The sequence below is a fragment of the Agelaius tricolor genome, unplaced genomic scaffold, assembly GCF_023055355.1.
Source record: "Agelaius tricolor isolate 1412-34295 unplaced genomic scaffold, bAgeTri1.0.p SCAF_16, whole genome shotgun sequence".
Lineage (NCBI taxonomy): Eukaryota > Metazoa > Chordata > Aves > Passeriformes > Icteridae > Agelaius > Agelaius tricolor.
Window position 1 is genome coordinate 17,182,404 of NW_027269276.1, and position 16,427 is coordinate 17,198,830.

General features: G+C 56.5%; 2 protein-coding genes across 2 annotated transcripts in view; both read right to left on the reverse strand.

Annotated features, from left to right (window-relative positions):
- Positions 1-187: 187 nt before the first annotated feature.
- On the reverse strand, positions 188-5,207 carry LOC139597088 (synaptotagmin-15B-like). The gene is made up of 4 exons (XM_071442069.1): positions 4,886-5,207; positions 3,138-3,916; positions 2,148-2,313; positions 188-1,551 (listed from the first exon to the last, which is right to left on the reverse strand). Exons 1-4 carry the CDS (start codon positions 5,205-5,207, stop codon positions 1,376-1,378), a joined length of 1,443 nt encoding a protein of 480 aa, XP_071298170.1. The 3' UTR covers positions 188-1,375.
- A 1,452-nt stretch (positions 5,208-6,659) lies between these two features.
- ARID3B (AT-rich interaction domain 3B) overlaps positions 6,660-16,427 on the reverse strand; it is a 33,434-nt gene continuing 23,666 nt past the window's right edge. The window contains exons 5-9 of the mRNA XM_071441853.1: positions 15,344-15,527; positions 13,292-13,545; positions 12,316-12,573; positions 10,459-10,554; positions 6,660-9,599 (exon numbers count right to left, since the gene is read on the reverse strand). Of these exons, the coding sequence (XP_071297954.1) occupies positions 9,421-9,599; positions 10,459-10,554; positions 12,316-12,573; positions 13,292-13,545; positions 15,344-15,527 (971 nt within the window). The 3' untranslated portion in view covers positions 6,660-9,420. The remainder of the gene's footprint in view (positions 9,600-10,458; positions 10,555-12,315; positions 12,574-13,291; positions 13,546-15,343; positions 15,528-16,427) is intronic.

The window sequence follows — 16,427 nt, forward strand, 5'->3', positions numbered from 1 at the left end:
TCACCATGGTCATCCTCACCCTCAGCATGGGTTCCTCTCCATGGGACTCCTCACCATGGGCATCCTCATCCTCAGCATGGCTTCCTCCATGTGGGACTCCTCACCATGGTCATCCATCACCACGACCATCCTCACCCTCAGCGTGCCTTCCTCCCCATGCTCTGATCCACTGTGGTGGTCAGGGCCATCCTCACCACAGCCTTCCTCTCCATGGCCATCCTTACCTTTTACGCAGCCTTCCTCACCAGGGTCTTCTTCCTCACAGTCTGCCTCACCATGACCTTCCTCACCAGAGCCTGTCTTCACCATGGCCAGCCTCTCCCTCAGCATGGTCTTCTTCCCTTCTTCATCTGCCTCACTGTGGTCTTCCTCATCACAGCTTATCTTAGTGCAGGCCTTCCTCACCATGGTCATCCTCACCATGATGACCTTCACCATGATGACCCCCACAGTGACAACCCTGGCCACAGCCTTCCTCCCCATGGTGATCCTCCCATGGTCTTCACTGTGGTGGCCCATGGGCAAGAGAGAGAGCTCCACACACATGATCATTCCCAACCTCTTTATTTATTTATTTATCAAGCACTAATTAGGGCCAGCAATCAATTAAAAATGCCGATGGACACCTTTATCACCGGGTGGCATTGGCGTGTCCTTGTGGGTCTGCTCAGGTGAGGTGGAAAGGGCAACAGATGAGGTGGAGCAAGGGTGGAAGGGACAGGAGATGCCACCACCGTGGTGGCCACAGGGGTCCCAGCTGGGTGCCGGTCCCTCCTGGCTCCTCCACACAGGAGATGCCACCACCGTGGTGGCCACAGGGGTCCCAGCTGGGTCCTTGTCCCTCCTGGCTCCTCCACAGCCCAGGTTCCAGGTGCAGACAGTGGATGGAGCAGACAAAGCTCCTCTTCTCCCCCGAGGCTGGGGCCACCTCGGATGGGCTCAGTCCCCTCCGGAGCCCTTTGGGATGGGCTTGTGCCGACCTCCAGTGATCTCCAGCCCTGGAGATGGCACCTGGACTTCCCCCCAGTGGCGTGGGGGTGTCACCTCCCCTGTGCCCAGCTCGGGGACGCCCTTGGCTCACTGTGAGTCCCGGGCCAGGATCAGGGTCTGGGCTGGATGCGGTGCCAGCGCTCCGACTCCAGCGGTGCCTGGCTGCACATGTCCCTCCAGTGTGGCACCCCTGGCCCCACCTGGACACGGCCCAGCACTGAGCCACGGCCATGGAGCCGAGCCTGGGGCAGCACAGGACAGGGGACACGGCTGGTGGCCTTCCCCTCTCCCCACAGGAGCCGTCCCAGCCCAGAATCGGCTCCTGCAGGGGCTGAGCAGGGGTGAGCCAGGTCACCTCCTGAGCCTGGTCACCTCCTCAGCCTGGTCACCTCACCTGCATGACAACGAACTCCAAGGCCAGCTGCTGCTGCTGGATGTCCCCGGCGGGGAGGGTGAAGAGGAAGGGCGTGTTCCACACGGGGCTGTAGCCGCTGACGGACTTGGTCTCTTTGGTGTCGATGATGTGGCCCTCGTGGTGCAGGTGGACGATGACGTAGTGGCCTGGAAATGGGGACAGAGCCCTGGAGAGAGAGGCACATGCCAGGGAGGGAGGCTGGCAGCTCCTAAGTGGTGCTTGGGGGGCTGCAGGACCCTCGTGAGGCTCTGTGGAGCTGTGGGGAGAGCACAGAGCTCCTGAGAGCACAGAGATCCTGAGAGCACAGAGATCCTGTGCATCTCCTGATGGGAGAGCACAGAGCTCACCTCTCACCTCCTCAACTGCCCATCCCTTCTGGAGAGCAGGGACCTCCAAAGTCCTCAGCTCACATCGCAGAGAGCAGGGAGAGCCAGAGGTGACAACAGCCAACAGCACAGAAAGCCACATGCTAATTTTGGACCATAAATAAATATATTTCAAGCACTTTGGGGCCATATTGGAGATACCTAGATCCCTATTATGCTCCCTGTGCTCAATTTCATCCAGTGATACAATCACAGAGTGGTTTGGGTTGGAAGGAACCCCAAAGATCATCTCATTGCAACCCTCCCCCATGCTTGGAAGAGAGAAGTATGAAAGGGAATGAGAGAATCTGCCAAGCAAAAGGAGGGGAAGCCATTCCCAGTGCCCACCTGGGCACACCCTGGTCCCCGTGCCCTACCTGGGGTGCCTGGCATGCAGGAGAGCCGGCCCAGAGCCTGGGCCTTGCGCAGCAGCACCTTGATGCGCCCGGCCGGGGGCTGCAGCTGCAGCAGCAGCAGGAGCTGCCCCAGGGGCCTGGGGGGCGAGGAGAGCACGCTGCAGCTCAGGCTGGGGGCACTGCGGTGCTGGAACGGCACAGAGAGCAGGGGATGCCGTGAAACCTCTTGTGAACTCACCCAGCCCTCCAGCCTCCAACCTCACACAGCCCTTCCAGCTTCAGCTTCATCATGTCCTTCCAACTGCAACCTCACACAGCCCTTCCAGCTCCAACCTCACACAGCCCTTCCAGCTCCAACCTCATCCAGCCCTTCCACCTCTGACCTCATCATGTCCTTCTACCTCCTACCCCATCCAGCCTTTCCAGCTCTGACCTTGTCATGTCCTTCCAGCTCTGACCTTATCCAGCCCTTCCGGCTTCAACTTCAACGTGTCCTTCCAGCTCCAACCTCATCCAGCCCTTCCACCTCTCACCTCATTGTGTTCTTCCACCTCCAACCCCATCCCGCCCTTCCAGCTTCAACCTCATCGTATCCTTCCAGTTCCAACCTCACCCAGTCCTTCCAGCTCTGACCCCACCATGTCCTTTCACGTCCAAATCCTTCCAGCTCCAGCCTCCTCCAGCCCCTCCAGTTCCAGCCCTTCCATCCCGGCGCTGCTCCTCCCCCAGCAGGGTCGGGGCTGGGCAGGAATGGGGCAGCCAGGTGGGTTTGGTGCCCACCAGCGCTGCAGGGATGCTGCCAGCTCTGTTTGCCCCGTTCCACCCCAGCACCCCCTGAGGATGAGGTGCAAAGCCCCGGTGAGGAAGGCAAGCCCGGGGCTTGCACTGCCATGGACACTCCCCGGGGCTCCCGGTGCTACCTGGAGGAGGCTCTGCCTCTGCCCCTGCAGCTCCAGGGCTCTGAGATCAGACAAAACTCAGCCCGAGCACTGAAACCGCTGCCGTGCTGACCTTGCTGAGCTTGGTTTTGGTGCTCGCCAGCTCCCAGGAGTAGCTGGAGGGGACGCGGGGGTCCCAGGAGGCCTCAGCGCAGGGGAACAGGACCTCGCCCACGAAGGACTCCTGGAGGCTCCGTGACCTGGCGTAGACAGCAAAGCGCAGGGTGCAGCTGCCCAGCTCCTCCGGGCCATACGGGCCGAAGCGGCAGCGCCGCGGCTGCCGGCGGAGGCTCCTGCGGCGCACGGACCCGCGGCGGGACGGCGGCACCAGGGACACCTTGACGCGGGAGCCCTGCTGGCCCCGGGGCAGCTGCGACACGCCGAGGATGGTGACGGTGAGGGTGGCCTCGGGCAGGGAGTAGCGCAGCTCGCAGTGGAGCCGGGGACGCTGCCCGGAGCGCGGTGGGGCGGCGGGGACCAGCGGGCTCCGCTCGCTGCAGAGGAGTTTGGTGCCGGCCATGGTGCAGCGGCGCTGCCACAGCCCCGCCAGCTGCGGGAGGAAGGGGAGGCTGGGCAGGGACGCTCTGCCGTGGGGAGAGCCCCCTCGGGGTGCCGGCGGTGCCAGGGAAATCTCCTTGGCCCGGATCCCCGGCGCCTCTCCCGTCAGCGCCTCGCCCCGCTGCTGGATGGGCACCGGCACCGTGGCCGCGGGCAGAGCCGCCCCCAGCTCCACTCGCTGCAGGCCCAGGGGGCGGCCCGGGCGCCGGCGGTGCCACCAGCACATGGCACAGCCCAGGAGGACGCCGAGGAAGAGGAGGGACAGCCCCGCGCCGGGGGAGAGCTGCAGGTGCGCTGGAGAGAGAGAGAGAGAGAGAGAGAGAAACGGGCACGGTGAGCGGGGCCGAGCCAGCGCGGCTCTCCCCGGGGGCTGCGGCAGCTGGGGCCAGCCCGGCGCCCCCTGCCCGGTGCCCCCTGCCCGGGGCTCCCTCCCCACTCTCTGTCAGCCGGGATTGAACTGTGACATCCCAAAGGCAGCAGGTGGGACAGGAGCCGCGCTCGGGCAGCCTGACACGGGCCGGGGTGAAACAAAGGCGGCCCCAGCCCGGCCGTGATAAGGGCCCTGGAAGCGGGCGGTTATCAGCGCCGTGCCAGGCTGACCCAGCTCGGGCGCTGGTGGGGGCTCACAGGGGGCACCTGCAGGGATCTGGGGTGTCCGGGCTGGATTCAAAGCGGCAGCGGCCTCTGAGGGATGAGACAAGCCAAGCCCGGTCCCAAAGAGGGGAACCTCCCCCCTGAGAGGTGATGAGCTGGATTTTGTCCGTCCCTGCAGGGGTGCCCGCGGCGTTTTGGGGTCCCTGGAAGGAGGGCATCCCTGCACACTGGGCGTTTAGGGAACAGGGAAGCAACTCCTGCACACGAGGGATGGAACTCCTTTGGAATTTAGTTCCTGAATTTCAGAGGGGGCATCTGTACGGCTGTGCTGGCAGAAAACCTCCCTGTGCCCAGAGCTGGCTTCGCTTCCAGCACTGGAGCGAGGGATTAAGGACAACAGGGCCGGGATGAAGCTGTGCCAGAGCCTGAGCGGGTCCATGAAGGGATGGGGACGTTGGAAGGAGAAAAGCGGGCATTGTCTCACCCCGCGGGGCCGGGCCGCCTGGCCCAGGTGCCTTAATCCGCTCTGGGCTCCCCGCAGCCCTTTGTTGTTTGTTCGGAGCCGGGTGCTGGCCGGGATGAGCTGAATGGCGGCATTTAGGGAGGGATGGAGGGGACGGGGCTGCCTGGAATTTCCCTCCAGGGATTGTATTCCAGCCCAAACAGCGCCTGCCGAGCCCGCGGCCGTCCAGCCCCGGGACGGCGGGTTGGGAGGGCCGGAGCGTGTCCGGCCCGGGCGCACGGACACACGGACACACGGACACACGGACACCGGCAGGGCTGGGGTGCCCATGTGCACCGCACCTTCGGGATGCGGGGCTCCAGGATGCCCTGCGGGGCCCAGCTCCACCGGGCAGGGACTGCCGGGCTTGGGCTGAGCACCACGGAGCCGCTTCTCGGCTGAGCCCGGCTTAGCTGAGCTGAGCTGAGCCCGCCGGGGCCGGGGGAGATCCAAACCCCGCGGGGATCCCGCCTTACCTGCTTCGGGCATCGGGGGAGTCCTGGAGACGCGCTGCCAAGGGAAAAGCCGGGGCTGGGAGAGCCGGAGGCAGGAGGGGAGGGGATGGGGGCCCGGGGCTGGGACAGGCTGGGAGCCCAGCCCGGGGAGCTCACCTGCAGCTGGGCAATGAGGGCAGGGCAGAGGTTCTGCTTCCACGGGGTGAGGATGAGGAAGGTCAAGGGCTCCCTGCCCTCACCGGCACCCGGCCAAGGCAAATGCGGGCACGGGGCACGGGCAAGGCTGGCACGGGAGGGACTGGGAAGGGCTCCCTACCGTGCACAACTGGTTCAATGAGTGGAAAAGCGGCGGCGGGTGCTGTGCAAACAGCAGGGAGGCGTTGGAGGAGCTGTTCGTGGGGAGCAGGCGGTGACAGAGAAGGGGTTTGGGAGATGGGTAAGGGACAGGTGGGGATGCCACGGGACAGAGAAACAGCGAGCGTTTCTCACAGCGGCTTGGGAGACCTTTCAGGGAGTTGTAAGGATGTGATAACTCGTTAAGTACAAACAATCTGCAGGTGGTGTTTTCTACTTCTCCTTCTGTTATTCTCAAGGACGGTGTGTGAGGAAGGTGTTTTTGTTAAGTAACCGATCAAATAGAATCGATCGTATCACTCCATAAAAACCACGCGGTTCTCTTGAATAAAACTTTCTTTTGCTCCTTCTACAACACCGCCTCCCGCCCGTTCCTGTGTCATTCTCGGCGCAAGAGTGACAGGACAGGGCGGCGACAGCTCCGGTGACACCTGGGACAGGAGATCTCGTGCGGCTCCCGTCAGAATCCAGCCTGGAAGCGCCAGCGTTCCAGCCCGGGCCAGCTCCAAACTGGGAGCTCAGGGCCCCTGCAAGGACATAGCCCAGTTCTCTGGGAATAGCTGGGAATTCTTTACCCTCAGGACACAGCCCAGCCTCTAGGAATAACTGGGAATTCTTTACCCTCAGAGACCCTGCAAGGACACAGCCCAGCTTCTGGGAATAGCCGGGAATTCTGTGCCCTCAGAGCCCCTGCAAGGACACAGCCCAAGCTGTGGGAATAACTGGGAATTTTTTACCCTCAGTGCCCTCAGGACACAGCCCAGTTCTCTGGGAATAGCTGGGAATGCTTTACCCTCAGAGACCCTGCAAGGACACAGCCCAGTTCTCTGGGAATAGCTGGGAATGCTTTACCCTCAGAGACCCTGCAAGGACACAGCCCAGCCTCCGGGAATATCTGGGAATTCTTTACCCTCACAGCACAGCCTCTGGGAATAACTGGGAATTCTTTACCCTCAGAGGCCCTGCAAGGACACAGCCCAGTTCTCTGGGAATAGCTGGGAATTCTTTATCCTCAGGACACAGCCCAGTTCTCTGGGAATAGCTGGGAATTCTTTACCCTCAGGACACAGCCCAGCCTCTGGGACTTCTTTACCCTCAGGGAGCCAGCCGGGGCACAAAGCAGGCGTGGGGGTCACGGTGTGAAGAGGTAGAAGTTTATTGGAATATAAACATTCAGATAACCTGTAAGATAGAAAAAACCCAACAACAACATATACAGACACTTGTTGGAAGGAGACGTTGAGGTATTTATCCACCGCCTAGGCTATCACATTTGTTTTTATTTACTTATTTTATTATTTTTTTTTTCTCTTTTAAATAGGTAAGAAAACTAGTTAGCAAGGCTGCTGCAGCTGTTTGGAGAGAACATCTGACCGCAGTCCCCTGGCAAGGGGCAGGCACAGCAGCCTCCCCTCGGCCCGCCCACCCTCCCGCCTTGCCCGCAGCCCCGGGGCAGGCTCGGCTCGCTCTGCCCCGCTGGAAGCGCCGGGGGAGCGAGCTGGGGGCTGCCCGGGGCTGTTGGGCTGGTGTGAGGAGCTGGGGGAGGATGGAGCACTGCCCATCATCCATCGGGAACGTCCTGCCGGCAGCATCAAACCCTGAGTACGACACGGGGCCGCCCCGCTCGGCCTCCCCCCCGCTCTGCTGCTGGTTTCCAGCACCCCCTGCACCCAAAGCCTGGCAGCTCAGCAGGAGACCCGCAGCTCAGGCTGCCAGGGCCAAAGCCAGGCTGAGGGAAAGGGTTAAACTCTTCACAGTCTGGATGGTCCTTGTCACCCCGGGCTGGGAAAAGGACCGGTTTATTGTTGCAGCTTATTTAACTGAGGTATCTGTTACGCTTCCCGACCTGATTCTTTCCCTGAATTGGATACAAAACAATCTGTTAGTCCCTGGCTAGTTCCAGTCTAGGTTGAGTAAAGCTTATAAACATTAATACTCTAGTAGTGTCCAAGCAGTTCAGTGATTCGAGTGCCTTTCTGTGCAAGAAAACACAACGTTAGCAAGTGAGACAAAGCAGCCCCACCCCGGAGCAGCCTCTGCTCCCCCGGGGCCAGGGAGCAGAGCAGAGGGAAAAGCAGAAAGTGCCCCAGTCCCACTCAGAGGAAACAGCCCAACCCCACCCAAGAATAAAATAAAACAACCAAAAGAAAACCCAGAAAAAAGGGAAAAAAAATCATCTGAGTCCCAGAGGCTGGAAAATCCTCTGGGAGTCTGTGAGGATGAAAGGAGCCTGCGGGTCAGGCCGGCTTCCCCTGCTCCCTCTGAGAGCAGCTGGGGACACCCGGAGCAGCATCCCCTCCTTCCTCCCTCCCTGCAGGGCATCCCCACCTCCCGATCCCAGAGAGCCCTGGGGGCTGCGGGGGCAGGACAGCCCCAGCACAGTGCAGGAAGCAGCAGGAGGGCAGAGCCCGGGGCTGGCACAGCGAGGACAATGCACAGATCCAAGGGGCAGGGTCACCCTGCTGTCCTGCTGTCCTGCCGTGCACTGTCCTGGGATGGGCTCCTGGAGGGTGGGGAAGCCACTGCTGCTCTGCTCAGCCTTGTCTGAACTCCCTGTCTTTGGTGATCCGTTTAAAAGCCAACAGAAATAAAAGCAAACACAAATTCAGCAAACCCACCTATGAAAACCCCCAAAGCGATAGGATATGCCAATACTTCCTGAAGAGGTTAAAAAAAACCCAACCCAACACAAACAAAAGCAACCCAACAAGTACATAGCTGAGGTATTTCATCTGCTCAAAAAACCTGACCCGGGCCTGCAGCACGGGGAGGACATCACCAGGGCAGGAGGGATGGCAGGGATGGCACCAGGGCAGGGCATGGGGACAGGCCACAGGGACAGGGGACAGCACCAGGCCACCTGAGCAGCTGATTCACAGGGAGCTCTGCTTCCAGCCAGGGCCAGGAAGGGCTGGATTCCCTGGGCTCTGCCCCTCCCTGCCCTGCTCAGGTACCATGGCAGGGGGTTTGGGCAGAGCCCCAGATGCCCACATTACCCACCCCACCTGCAGCCCTGTGCCCAGCACGCGGCCCTGCAGAGCTCCCAGAGCTGCTCCAGGGAGCCTGCACCAACCTGAGGGACCCTGCTATGGGGACACAGGGCAGGACATGGAACCCCAGCATGCCCAGGCCCTGAATGTCACTCCTCAGGGACCTTCAGGGACACTCAGGACTCGAGGGGTGAGGTGGCAGCAGCCAGAACCGAGCAGCTGATGGTGCCAGAACCGTGGAGAGGACAGGAAGGAGGCTCAGGAGCCTCCCCTGAGGACATGGGGACACAGCAGGAAGGGACATGAGCAGATTGCCATGGGAACACAGGGCCAGGCACGCCCTGGCTCTCAGGATTGTCAAAACACGGAGTTGTGGGTGGGAAGAGCCCTGGTGGCCCCTGGTTCCAGCAGAACCAGGGTTCCTGGAGAACAAGGGCTCCAGCAGGACCAGGGCTCCAGCAGAACCAGGGCTCCCTGCGGAACTAGGATTCCAGGAGAACCAGGGCTCCAGCAGAACCAGAGTTCCCAGCAGAACCAGGGTTCCCAGCAGAACCAGGGTTCCCCGCCCCAGTCCTGGCCCTTTCCCTGCCCTGGTGACATCCTGGCCAGGAGCTGTGGCCCCAGAGCCATCCCTGATTGAGAAACGCCAGGTGTGCCCCCCCTCCATGGGCACACCACACACCCTGCGAGGAGGAGGAGGAGGAGGAACCAAAGAGCAAAAGGGAGGAAGGAAAGGGGGGGGGAACAAAGCCAAAAAAAGGCTGGACAAAGACGATGAAGGAAAACTCGCTGGCATGGAAAGGTTTCACCACCACCACCACCATCATCATCCTCCAGGTGCTGTGCAGCCACGAGAGCAGGTTCTTTGAGGTGAGGTATGTGTGCACTCCTGGGCAGTGCCCGTCACAGGGACCAGCTGGTGGAGGGCTCTGCGCCGGGCGTGCCCCGCGATGAGGTAGGGCTGGGGGAGCAGTGGGAGCTGCTGGAGCTGCTGCTGGAGCTGCTGGAGCTGCTGCTGCACGAGCTCTGCGTGCCCGAGCCGGCCAGGAGCTGCACCACGGGCTTCTGGGCAAACAGCACCCCTGTGGGCACACACAGGGTCAGGCTGGGCAAAGGGGAGGCTTTCCCAGCCCCAGGATCCCATCCCATCCCATCCCATCCCAGAGAGGGTCAGGTTTTCCCAGCCCCTGGATCAGATCCCATCCCAGCACAGAGAGGGTTAGGCTGGCAAAGGGGAGGCTTTCCCAACCCCAGGATCCCATCCCATCAAGGGTTAGGCTGGGCAAAGGGGAGGCTTTCCCAGTGCCCCCCAAGGAGAACTGTCTGGTTCCCAGTAGGGCTGTCCCATTCCCAAGAGGGCTGTCCCCGGGCTGTCCCGTTCCCAAGAGGGCCATCCCTGGGCTGTCCCATTCCCAAGAGGGCTGTCCCTGGGCTGTCCCATTCCCAAGAGGGCCAACCCTGGGCTGTCCCGTTCCCAAGAGGGCCATCCCTGGGCTGTCCCGTTCCCAAGAGGGCTGTCCCTGGGCTGTCCCATTCCCAAGAGGGCGGTCCCTGGGCTGTCCCATTCCCAAGAGGGCCATCCCTGGGCTGTCCCATTCCCAAGAGGGCCGTCCCTGGGCTGTCCCATTCCCAGGAGAGCTGTCCCTGGGCGGTCCCATTCCCAGGAGAGCGGTCCCTGGGCTGTCCCATTCCCAGGAGGGCTGTCCCATTCCCAGGAGGGCGGTCCCATTCCCAGGAGGGCGGTCCCATTCCCAGGAGGGCGGTCCCATTCCCAGGAGGGCCATCCCTGGGCTGTCCCATTCCCAAGAGGGCTGTCCCTGGTCGGTCCCATTCCCAAGAGGGCGGTCCCTGGGCTGTCCCATTCCCAAGAGGGCTGTCCCTGGGCGGTCCCATTCCCAAGAGGGCCATCCCTGGGCTGTCCCATCCCAGGAGGGCTCTCACCAGCGTAGGTGGTGCCGTTGATCTCCACGGACATGTTGATGCTGCCGATGCCGTTCGGGGAGAGGTTCAGCGCCGCTGCTGCCGAGTCGGCCTTGTCTTGTCCCAGGGAAGGAGGGAGGGGGGCACAGTTAGTGGGCACCCATCCCACTCCCCGCACCCCCCGAGGTGAGCACAGCCCCCCTTTGTCCCCTCTTGGGGCAGGAAGTGCCCACAGAATGCCCATGTTCCTGGGAGTGGGGCTTGGAGCACCCTGGGACACGGCAGTGTCCCTGTCCTTGGCTTTGAGGTCCCTTCCAACTCAAACCATTCCAGGACCAGGCTGCAGAGGAGCTGAAAGGCTTTGGTGAGGCTGGGAGCCCGCTGGCATTGGGAAATGTTTCCCCGAGGGCCATTCCTGTCGCAAGGAAGGGCTGGGAGCACAGAGATGAGCCCGGATTTAACTCCCAGCTGGATTTTGCTGCGGCTCGCTGTGCTCGCGCTGCAGCGGCTCCAGCGGCCACTGGGGGGAGGTTAAAGGCAGGGAAACTCCATGAAAATCAGGATTTTCCCCAGCCTGGGCAAGGATGGGCAGCTGAACATGGAATTCGTCCAGCTCCACAAGGGTGAGCCTGGATTTTGGGATTGCCCCTCCAAGGAGAGCAGCAAGGCAAAAAAAAAACCACCTCTAAAAACTCCACATTGAACCTAAATGTTGTTACCAAGCCATGCTGAGCTTATCAAAACCAGCTCTCAGAGCATCTCCACCTGGTTTTCATGGTGCAGTGGGGAAAAGGAGGGCAGGGAAGACAAGACAGCCCCTGCAAAGGTGGGAATCCCATCCCTGAATCCTCAGCTTGTTCCTGTTTGTAGGGACATCAATGGTTCCCAGCGTTTGGATTTAGTTCAGGGTGAAAGCAGAAGTGAGGTGAGGCAATGAACACTCCTGGATAAAATTTGTATTCCCTATCACTGGCTCTTGTGGTTTTGATGGGGAATTTGGTTGGATGCAGAGCTGCCAGGAACTGGGAGCACTGACATCACAGAAATCATTGCTAAGATTCAGGATGAATTGTTTAAACACAGGCTGGGGAAGAAGGCCAGAAACAAGAACACTTTTAAAAAAGAATACAATCTAAAAAAGAAACAAGTTCTAAAAAAAGAACTGCTGCTTGCGAGGAACCTGCTTTGACCTTTCCCACCCGTGGTTTGTGGCCAGGCACCTCAAACCAGCACTGATGGAGCACGAACAGCTCTTCCTTGCTTCCGAGCTGTGCCAAACTTAACCAGCTTGGAGCTTTGGGAATGTGGCAAAGCTCACAGAATTCACAGAATCACAGAATGACCAGGTTGGAAGTGACCTTCCATCGAGTCCAACCCAGCCCCAACACCTCACCTAAACCCTGGCACCCAGTACCACATCCAGGTTTTGTTAAACACACCCAGGGATGGTGACTCCACCACCTCCCTGGGCAGCCATTCCAGAACTTTATCACCCTTTCTGTAATAAAACTTTTTCATGGTATCCAACCTAAATTTCCCTTGGTGCAGCTTGAGGCTGTGTCCTCTGGTTCTGTCAGTGCTGCCTGGAGAGAGAGCCCAACCCCACCTGAGCACAGGCACCTTTCAGGGAGTTATAGAGAGTGATGAGGGCACCCCTGAGTCTCCTTTTCTCCTGAATCTGGGCTGGATTTAGATGAGCAGGAGAATAAACCCAGCAGGAAAACCCAACAAAACCTTGCACCTGAACACCTCCATGCCAACAAAGCTGGAATTGAGACGACCCAGAGGTCACTCAGAGGTGACCCAGCCGTGTGTGTGTGTGACATTCCAGGCTGGGACCTTTCCCTCTCTGCTGCTTCCTGAGGAGCTCAGCCTCACCTTTCCCATTGATTTTGATCTTCATGGGGAGCTGCCGGGCCATGCTGAACAGGTTGCGCTGCAGGGCCTGCTGCACCAGCCGCTGCTCCTCCTCCGTCATGCGCGGCACCTTCTTCTCCGGGGGCTCTCCTGCCTCCAGCCTCTCCCTCAGCTGCTCCAGCGTGGCCGTCCTGGCTGCCACCGTGGCCTGCTGGCCACCCAACGTCACCGGCACGGCCACGCGGCTCGGCATGGACACTGTCAGGGGCACGCCGTCACCTGGGCCAGGAGGGGACACTCAGCCAGGGACACTGCCAGCGCCACAGTCCCACATTGCCAGGCCACACGGTCAGGAGGGGACACTCAGCCAGGGGACATTGCCAGGAGGGGACACTCAGCCAGGGGACACTGCCAGCGTCACAGTCCCACATTGCCAGGCCACACGGTCAGGAGGGGACACTCAGCCAGGGGACATTGCCAGGAGGGGACACTCAGCCAGGGGACACTGCCAGTGCCACAGTCCCACATTGCCAGGCCACACAGTCAGGAGGGGACACTCAGCCAGGGGACATTGCCAGGAGGGGACAATCAGCCAGGGGACACTGCCAGTGCCACAGTCCCACATTGCCAGGCCACACAGTCAGGAGGGGACACTCAGCCAGGGGACATTGCCAGGAGGGGACACTCAGCCAGGGGATACTGCCAGCACCACAGTCCCACATGGTCAGGAAAGGTCACTCAGCCAGGGGACACTGCCAGCGCCATAGTCCCACATTCCCAAGCCATATGGCTTGGCATGGGCACAGTCAGGAGGGGTCACTCAGCCAGGGGACACTGCCAGGAGGGGTCACTCAGCCAGGGGATATTGCCCACACCACAGTCCCACATTCCCAGGCCATGCAGTGTGGCATGGGCACGGTCAGGAGGGGTCACTCAGCCAGGGGACACTGCCCACACCACATTCGCACATTCCCACCGCCGCCATGGCCGTGCTGACCTTTCCTGAGGGCCGGTGAGACGCGGGGGTTGCCGGTGGCGCTGCCCGGCGCCACGCCGATGATGGGGAAGCGGATTTTGGGGGGGGACAGCAGGGAAGGAGGCCCCGGTGGTGATGGGGAGTAGCTGAACAGAGAGGAGCTGTAGCTGGGCCGCCGGCCCTCGCGCCGGTTGCCATCGATGGCGGCCTGGAGCTCGGCCGGGGAGCTCAGGGACTTCTTCTCACACTCGTAGGCATAGAGGTACTTCATGTACCTGGAGAGGGACACAGAGAGGGTAACTGAGATGGCACGGGGACAGGAGACTCATCCTGAGGTGCTTGGCAGGTTTGGGGTGTTTGGAAGCATGGCTTGGTATGGATGCGCTCAGTGTTTGTAGGGAAACGTGCCATTAGATATTCCTGATCCCATAAGGGTGGGGGAATTTCTTAACAACTGGAATATCCTCAAAGGATCATCCAGATTTCCCTCACAATTGAAATACCAGAGATAAATCACCCAGAATTCCCTCACAAATGAATTATCCTCAAAAGAATCATCCAGAATTCCCTCATAACTGAAATATCCTCTATAAATCACCCAGAACTCCCTCACAACTGAAATATTCTCTACAAATCATCCAGAACTCCCTCACAACTGAAATATTAACTATAAATCACCCAGAATTCCCTCACAGCTGAAATATCATCTATAAACCATCTAGAATTCCTTCATAATTCAAATACTATCTATAAATCATCCAGAATTCCCTCACAACTGAAATATTATTTATAAATCACCCAGAATTCCCTCACAACTGAAATATTATTTATAAATCACCCAGAATTACCTCACAACTGAAATATCATCTATAAATGATCCAGAATTCCTTCACAACTGAATTATTATTTATAAATCACCCAGAATTCCCTCACAACTGAAAAAAAGAGGCAAAAAGGCCAGGGCTGGAGCTGAGGCACCATTTTTGCCTTTTATAGGCTTTACCTTGGCCAGTCTATTCTAAATATTTACTAATAATACTACTACTAATTATTATAAATTATACATAATATACAAAAGATATTATATATTATTAGTAACAACAATATTTACAACTAATAATTTACTATTAATAACTACTAATAATAGGTATTTAGTAAAAGATATATCTAACAATAATAAAAAACTATCAACACAAACACGTAATAATAACCATCTAATAACAGATAAATACCCAATAACAGCAAATATCCAACAACAAATGTTCAATTCCTGATAAATATCCAATAATCTTAATTGGATTGTTCCCGCAATATCCACTGGGATAATTGGATTATTGCAATTGGATTATTCCAATAATATCCAATTATTGATATCATATATCAATATATAAATTAAAAATCATAGTGATTATATATTAAAAATTATAAATGTATTGATATATAAATAATATACAATCTGTATATTATAAATATACGATATATTAAGTATATATTTATATAAATATGTAAATTTATGAAATATTGTATTTTATATAATAAATATAATTATATTTATAAATATATAAATATTTATAAGTTTAAATGTATACATATTTATGTCTATATAAATATAGTATGCATTTATTCTATATTTACATAATAAATATAATATTTAAATTTATGTTTATAAAGTGCCTATATATCTTATATAAAATATAAATGTAATTATAAATATATGAATATTTATCTATTTAAATATAGACATATTTATAGAAAGTATATATTTATCATATATTTATATAATAAATATGAATATTTTATTTTATATTTATAAAATGTGTAGATATTTTATATATAAATATATTTTTATATATAAATATTTTATTTTTAAATGTATACTTATTTGTATAAATATATATTATATATTTAGTATATATTTATATAATAAAATATTTAAATTTATATTTGTAAAATGTTTATATATTTTATAAAAATATAATTATATTTATAAATAAAAATATGTTTATATTTTTGTATATGCATATTTATATTTATATAAATATGAATGTTTTCTATTTTGCCTTCTGAACTCACTGTGTGCGCAGGGTGAAGGCGGCGCTGGTGATGGAGGTGGGCAGGTTAAGGCCTTTGGTGATCTCCCTCCAGATCTTCTTGTTGATGATCTCCACCAGCCCACCCTTCTCTGTCACCAGCTTGTAAAGCATGTAGAGATCCAGGATCTGCTTGGCCATGATGGGGATCCTGTTGATGGGAGTTCCTGGAAAAAGGAACATGGACAGGATGAGGGCACCACCTCGGGGGGATCCAGCTCTGTCTGCCCTCACAGGAGCAGATCCAGGATCTGCTTGGCCATGATGGGGATGCTGTTGATGGGAGTTCCTGGAAAAAGAAAGGAGCATGGACAGGATGAGGGCACCATCTTGGGGAAATCCAGCTCTCTGCCCTAACAGGAGCAGATCCAGGACCTGGCCAGGCTATGATGGGGATCCTGTGGATGGGAGTTCCTGGAGAAAGGAGCATGGACAGGATGAGGGCACCACCTCAGGGGGATCCAGCTCTCTGTGCCCTAACAGGAGCAGATCCAGGATCTGCTGGGCCATGATGGGAATTCCTGGGAAAAGGAACATGGAAATGATGAGAGCACAGGCAGTCTGGGGGAAATCCAGCTCTCTGTGCCCTAAGAGGAGCAGATCCAGGATTTGCTTGGCCATGATGGGAGTTCCTGGAAAAAGGAGCATGGACAGGATGAGGGCACGGGCAGCTCAGGGGGATCCAGCTCTGTCTGCCCTAAGAGGAGCAGATCCAGGACCTGGCCAGGCTATGATGGGGATCCTGTGGATGGGAGTTCCTGGAGAAAGGAGCACAGACAGGATGAGGGCACAGGCAGCTCAGGGGGATCCAGCTCTCTCTGCCCTAACAGGAAATTCAGGGAATTTGCAGCCTGGCTCGAGGTCTTCCCATGGAAAACCCTTTCCTGTGGGTAAAGGGAATTAGCAGAGCAATAAAACCTGCAGCTCCTGGAATAGAAAAAGGGGAAACTGGGACTATTGGAATGGGTTTTATGAGCTCAGGGTTAAAATCCTTGGATAAAAGTGCTCCCTCATCCCTCAGGATGTGCTGTTTGCCTGGGAACAGCAGAACCAAGGGAATCAGCACT